The sequence below is a fragment of the Cynocephalus volans genome, chromosome 10, assembly GCF_027409185.1.
Source record: "Cynocephalus volans isolate mCynVol1 chromosome 10, mCynVol1.pri, whole genome shotgun sequence".
NCBI lineage: Eukaryota > Metazoa > Chordata > Mammalia > Dermoptera > Cynocephalidae > Cynocephalus > Cynocephalus volans.
Genome location: NC_084469.1, coordinates 27,216,817 through 27,224,050, shown reverse-complemented (window position 1 = coordinate 27,224,050; position 7,234 = coordinate 27,216,817). Strand labels below are relative to the sequence as shown.

Here is a 7,234-nt window from a genome sequence, read left to right as displayed (position 1 = left end):
GAGAGAAATTAAAGAGGACACATGAAGATGGAAAGATATTCCATGATCTTGGATTGGAAGAATTAACATTGTGAAAATATCCATACTACTCAAAGTGATCTACAGATTCAATGCAATCTCCATCACAATACCAATGACATTCTCCACAGAAATGGAAAAAACAATCCTAACATTCATACGGAACAACAAGGACCCTGAATAGCCAAAGCAATCCTGAGCAAAATATAAAGCCAGAGACATAACACTACCTGACTTCGAATTATACTACCAAGCTATAGTAACCAAAATAGCATTGTACTGGCATGAAAACAGACACACAGACCAGTGGAACAGAATAGAGAACCCAGAGATAATCTCATATTCCTACAGCCACTTGATCTTTGACAAAGGCACCAAGAACATACGCTGAGGATAAGACTGCCTCTTCAATTAATGGTGATGGGAAAATTGGACAGCTGTATGTAGAAGAATGAAACTAGACCAATACCTCTCACCATATACCAAAATTAACTCAAAATGGATTAAAGAATTAAATATACATGCTGAGACTATGAAACTCCTAAAAGAAAACATAGGAGAAACACTTTAGTAAGTAGGACTAGGCATAGGTTTATGAATACAAGCCCATAAACACAGGCAACAAAAGAAATAATAAACAAATGGGATTATATCAAACTAAAAAGCTTCTGCACAGCAAAAGAAACAATTAACAGAGCAAAAAGACAACCAACAAGAGTGGGAGAAAATATTTGCAAAATATGCATCTGACAAACAATTACTATCCAGAATATACAAGGAACTCAAACAACTTAACAGTAAAAAAACAAGTACCCTGATTTAAAAATGGGCAAAGGAGCTGAATAGGCATTTGTCAAAGGAAGATATACAAATGGCCAATAGACACATGAAAAAATGCTCAACATCACTCATCGTCTGGGAAATGCAAAACCACATTGAGATATCATTTCACTCCAGTTAGGCTGGCCATTATCAAAAAGACTGAGAATAACAAATGCTGGTGAGGATGTGGAGAAAGGGGAACCTCCTACACTGTTGATGGGACTGTAAAATAGCGCAGCCGTTATGGAAAATGGGATGGAGTTTGCTCAAACAAGTACAGATAGAACCACCATATACCCCACTGCCGGGTATACACCCAAAGGAATGGATCTCATCATGTCAAAGGGACACCTGTACTCCCATGTTTATTGCAGGTCTATTTACAACAGCCGAGAGTTGGAACCAACCTAAATGTCCATCGTTGGACTACTGGATAAGGAAAATGTGGTATATTTACACAATGGAATATTATTCTGCCATGAAAAAGAATGAAATACTGCCATTTGCAGCAACATGGATAAACTTAGAGAAAATTATGTTAAGCCTAATGAGCCAGGCACATAAAGAGAAATATTGCATGTTCTCACTTATATGTGGGAACTAATAAAAATAAACAAATAAATTTTTAAAAGATACAACAATCACAATAATTCTTTGAACTTTTTAAGAGAAGAGAGTTGAACTGAGGTTGCCAAGTGTGGAAAATGGGGAGAGGGAGGGAGGAATGGGAGATACTGGTAAAGGGCCACAAAAATCAATTACACTGTATAATGATAAATTAAAAAAAAAAAAAAAATAGCCGCCTGGAGGTGTTTTATCAGTTGAGGTCTGTGGGCAAGACGATCTAAGCTCAAGCAATAAATGGAGGTAAAATATGTTTAATGACTAGGAGATGGAACACCTACTGAGGGTAATTACCATGCTTAAGGACAGAGAAATAGGCAGTATTTAATTAATTGATCTTGTCAGTTGAGAGAGATCTTTATAATAAGATTGTGTGGGGGAGAGTAAGAACACAGAGTTGAGGATGTGGGACATTGCACAGAGAAGATGAAAATTCCCTACATTACCTACAAATGGTCTTCTGAGTTAGTGGATTGGGATGTCTGTGGAAGTTTGGGAAAGCTGGTTTCTTGATTATTTGTTTGTTTGTTTGTAGCTGGCCTGTACACCCTGGACCGTGGTGTTTTATAACACTGGGCTCTCACCAACTGAGCTAACCGGCCAGCCCTGCTTGATCTTATTTAGATCATGAGGGAATAGGAAGCCTGTCACAAAAAATCACATATTATATGATTCTATTTAATATATTAAATGTTCAGGTAGGCAGGTCCATAGAGAAAGAAAGTAGATTAGTGGTTGCTTAGGTCCACGGGTGGGGGATAGTTCGGAGTGACTGCTAATGGCTATGGGTTTCTTATTGAGGTGATGCAAATGTTCTAAAATTGATTGTTGCAATGGTTGCATAACTCTGTGAATATGCTAAAAACCATTGAATTGTACACTTTAAATGGGTGAATTGTGTACTATGTGAATTATATTTTAATAGAGCTGTTAAAAGAGCCAATAGAAGCTTTTTTGAGGTTCTAATATCGTTGTCTTGAAACTTCATGTTGTTCCTGGACCATTGAAAGCCATAATTATAAAAGAAAGTAGTCTGGAGGACTAGTCAGTTAGCTCAGTTGGTTAGAGCGTGGTGCTGATAACACCAAGATCTGGGGTTCAATCCCTGTACTGTCCAGCTGCCAAAAAAAGAAAGAAAGAAAAAAAGAAAATTAATAAAAAAGGAAAGGGTCTGGATGGTCTATAGTATACAGTGTCATTGTTACCTATGAGCTGTGAGCAAAGAGCCATTGAAAAATCCAATTAATCAAGTCAGAGCTTCTGAAGCATATGTGAATAAGAGTAAATCAATAAATCTATTAACAATGAAATAAATGGATTTGGATATAAATATCCATATCAAAATTTTTGTCAAGTTGATGACAGAAAATGTCATCAGTTCAGTCAAGGTTTTCAAAATAGAGCTGAGAAGCCATCTTGCTGACTGACATCTGACCAAAGTAAGCAGGCAGGAATGTAAATTGACATATTTACCTTGGGACGTTGGGCTTATGATTTGGTTGGGTCATCTTGTTCCTGGAATAATGATATATCACAAAGATTCACCATGTTTCCTTTTGTTTTGCTGTGTTTGTGGCACCCGATAAAAGCTGCATACTGAGATAGCACCAATGTTAAATAAACCTTTGCCTTGTTTCACTACTATGTAACCATTAATTGATGAGATTTTTCAAGAAGGGGACTCACCCCCCAACCTTTTCCTCTACCTGCTTCACGACTTGTGCATAGGCTCCTGATTTTTATGGACCTCCAGAACACATACAACTCTGTTTGGTTGTGTTTCCTGGGTTGATCCTCAAACCTGGCTTTAAATAAACTGAATTATTCTTAAAGGTTTTCCTCTCCAGCCTTTGATTTCAGACAAGTACAAATAACATCCTCTTCACTAGTACAGTAAGCTCCTGGTGTTGAAAGATAGTATTTTACCTGCATGAGGGTTAAATAAATTCAACAATCTGACTTGTTGGTTGCTTAATTTTAAAGTAGTTTCCAAAAGACTGATAGCATAGTTGTTAACCTGGTAAGAGGTTAGAAAAGTATTAGTGAGATGTCTGGGGTTCTGGCAAGTGCAATAAACAAGAAATTAGGACACATGGATGTTAGGTCCACCCTGCACTTACTAGCTGTTGTGAACTGGGCAACTGTCTCACTCTCTGAGCTTGTTTTCTCATTTATAAAATGGAGACAATATCAGGACTAACTATCTTACAGATTATTGGGAGGATCAGATAAGCTAGTATGTGAAAATACTTCAAACAAGTTAAAGTGCCATGCAAATGTATGATATTTGTTATCATTAAGCTAGAAGCCATTCAGTTAACTTAATTCCCATCATAGTAGTTAAAAATATAGCATTCTGCAAAATCTTCTCTTCCTTGCTGCCTAAAATACTATTTGTATTCACAATGAACTCTTAATAAGCTTGTTCTGAAGCTAGCAGGATATGTGGCTATCAGTTTAATATCTTCAAGAACACTGTTCCTAGAAATGTTGCTGCAAATGCTGTAAAAAGCCTTCTTCCAAATATGAAACAGGGATTATAGGTTAAAACAGGGTATGTGATCATCAAAGAGATGAAGACTGGTAATAACACTGCCACCTTATCAGAAAAGGTTAAAAAGGGACCCCCAATCTCAAATTATATGATGTTTGGAACACATCACATTTTGTCAATCTAATAAAGAAAATAAAGTTTAATTTCCCAAAATTTTATTAAAAATGGATTTCGTCATCAGATATCTTACTGCAAAGATGTTATCTCATCACAGAGCAGTAAAGTTTGCCTTAATAATAAGCTTTAAACAAATATAAATTCTTTTTGCAGTTCTTGAACTTGAGAGGTCTTTGTTACTTAAAAAAAAAAAAAGTTTTCTTTTTCCCATGAGTCACAGACATTTTCCCACAAGAATTTCTGTTCATTAAAATTACTTTTAAGTTGTTAAGGCAAGGGGGCAGGGCAGGGAGAGGGACGAGACCATATTCAGGTAATTCTTTGAAGAATTTGAAAAAAAAAAAAACAATTCCTAGTCCATTTTTAAAAATCTTTATTATATAGCACTCTCTTGATGTAAAAACTGCCATTTTCCCCCTAAATTCTCTGTCTTTTACTTAGTTTGTGCCTTACAAGAATGAAAAAAATACCCAATTAACCATAGCAGTTTCATGGCAGATACAAAGCTCAAACTAAAAGGAGACTTTCAAATATATTCTGTAATATACATAAATACATTTGGTTATGGCTACCTTAACTGAATTTTAGATAAAATTTCTCCTTTGGCTTGAGAAAGTACCAAGGTAAATGTCTAGGAGCAGAATATGTCTATGTGGCATTCCTTTCCAATTGAAAATATTTTATAGTTAAACAGAAGTGAATATGACCCAAGTATCCTAAATACAGTACCAATTCCATTATCATTTCCCTTGGGAACTTTCCCCCGGCATTTTCGCATACATGTAGTTGTCAGACTTGGAGGGCAATGGAGGTATAATAGCACTATTTAGCTTTTTCTTTAGCTGCATGAGAGCTGAACAGATGTGTATCCAGTGGTATAGGTGTTCAATGACAATGTTACCGAATTTCCATACTTCGGTTCTGGAATGATCTGCATCAAGGAAAAAAAAAAGTTATGGTGGATAGTTTTGTACTTTCATTATTAAAATTGTAAGCTCCAATATTATGATAAAAGTTTATTAACTATGTTTTGAGTCTAAACCATAGAAGAATCTTGTTTAAATATGTAATTACAGGAATAAGGATAGATGAATTTTGGTATATTCACATAATGAAATACTATACAGCATATTAGAGCTATTAAAGAATTAGAGCTACATATATCATTATGGATAAATCTCAAAAACATATTGAGCCCAAAAGTAAGTTGTAGAATAATGTGTACTTTTGGGTACAATTAAAATATAGTTTAAAAACCTGCAAAATAGTATTCTTTTGTGTATGGATACATAAGCATGTGGTAAAAAAGAAATCATGAGTGAAACTGATAATTGCCAAATTCATAATAGTATTATCTATAGGGAGAAAAAGAAGAAAATGGGATCAAAGAAGAGTAGAAAGCCTCGACGGTTCCTATAATGTTTTATTTCTTTAAAAAAGTCTGACTCAATATGGCACAATGTTAAAGGTAGATATAGAATATAACTTCGCAGTGACTGCATGGGTGTTATTCTCTATACTTCTATGTTGAAATATTTCCTAATAAAAAGTTATTTTAGGGGCTGGTTGTTTAGCTCATTTGGTTAGAGTGCAGCTTTATAATACCAAGGTCATGGGTTTGGATCCCCATACCGGCAAGCTGCCAAAAAAAAAAAAAAACTAAATTAAAAATTATTTTATTTTTTGGCAGCTGGCTGGTATGGGGATCTGAACCCTTGACCTTGGTGTTATAACACTGTACTCTAGCCAACTGAGCTAACCGGCCAGCCTCTAAAAATTATTTAAAAATATATATCACTATATACCATTATATGTTTAAGTTTGTTAGATTGAAAACTGTTAAAATATCATTCATAAAAGTTATTTTTTCCCAGAGGTCAATGACTAATACTGAAATATAATGGTCCAATGGAAAGAATATATACTTTAGAGTTGAACAGATCTGGATTCTAGTCTTGGCTACCCCAACTAGTTTTGTGACCTTGAGGTCACTCGTTAGCTCTGAGCCTCAGTTTCTTCTTCCATAAAACAGGGATAATATCTTAGAATTGGTATGAGGCTTAACAAGAAAATATATGCAAAGATATGCCACAGAGTAGTTGATCAAAAATATTAATTACCCTCCTTTTTTCAGGTGCCTCCCATCCCCAGGTCTATGTTTTATTCATCGTTGTTATTTCTTGTGTCTAACTGAGTGCCTAACCCAATAAGTATTTGCTGATTGGAGTTGGATAAACCATTAAATTATACTTATAATTGAGGAAAAGCTTTTAAATATTGTGTTCTTTTTTATAGCTTATTAACAATAATGACATTTATTAGAATCACAAAACAGAACAAATTTTATTTCCTTGTCTTCTGTCAACACAAAGGAACAAGGCTCCCTGAATTAGGTTTAGCTTTCCTATTTTTTATTGTTGATTTTTAATTGACACATAACAATTGTACATATTTATGGGGTACAGTGTGAAATTTCAGTACATGTATACAATGTGAAATGATCAAACAGGGTAAGTGGCATATCCATCACCTCAAACATTTATCATTTCTTTGTGTTAGGAACATTCAAAATTTTCTCTTCTAGCTATTTGAAAATATACAATAAACTACTGTTAACTATAGTCACCCTACAGTGCAATAGAACACTAGAACTTATTCCTCTTATCTGGCTGTAATTTTGTATTCATTAAGCAACCTCTCCCTATCCCCCTGCTACACCCCTCCCTTCCCAGCCTCTAGTAACCACTATTCTACTCTGTATTTCTGTGAGATGAACATTTTTACCTTCCATGTAAGAGTGGGGAACATGAAGTATTTATCTTTCTGTGCTTGGCTTACTTCACTTAACATAACGTCCTCCCGGCTCATCCGTGTTGCCACTAATGACAGGATTTCATTCTATTTTATGGGAGAATAGTATTCCATTGTGTATATATAACACATTTTCTTTATCCATTCATCTGTTGATTGACACTTAGGTTGATTCCCTATCTTGACTACTGTAAATTGTACTGTGATATTCATGAGAGTATGGATATCTCTTTGACATACTGATTTCCTTTCTTTGGATACATACCTAGTAGTGGGATTACTGGGTCA

The 7,234-nt window shown here is 35.0% G+C and overlaps 1 protein-coding gene across 1 annotated transcript in view; it reads right to left on the bottom strand.

Moving 5' to 3' along the window:
- Window positions 1-4,875: 4,875 nt before the first annotated feature.
- EFCAB5 (EF-hand calcium binding domain 5) overlaps window positions 4,876-7,234 on the bottom strand; it is a 144,600-nt gene continuing 142,241 nt past the window's right edge. The window contains exon 23 of the mRNA XM_063109813.1: window positions 4,876-5,066. Within this exon, the coding sequence (XP_062965883.1) occupies window positions 4,876-5,066 (191 nt within the window). The remainder of the gene's footprint in view (window positions 5,067-7,234) is intronic.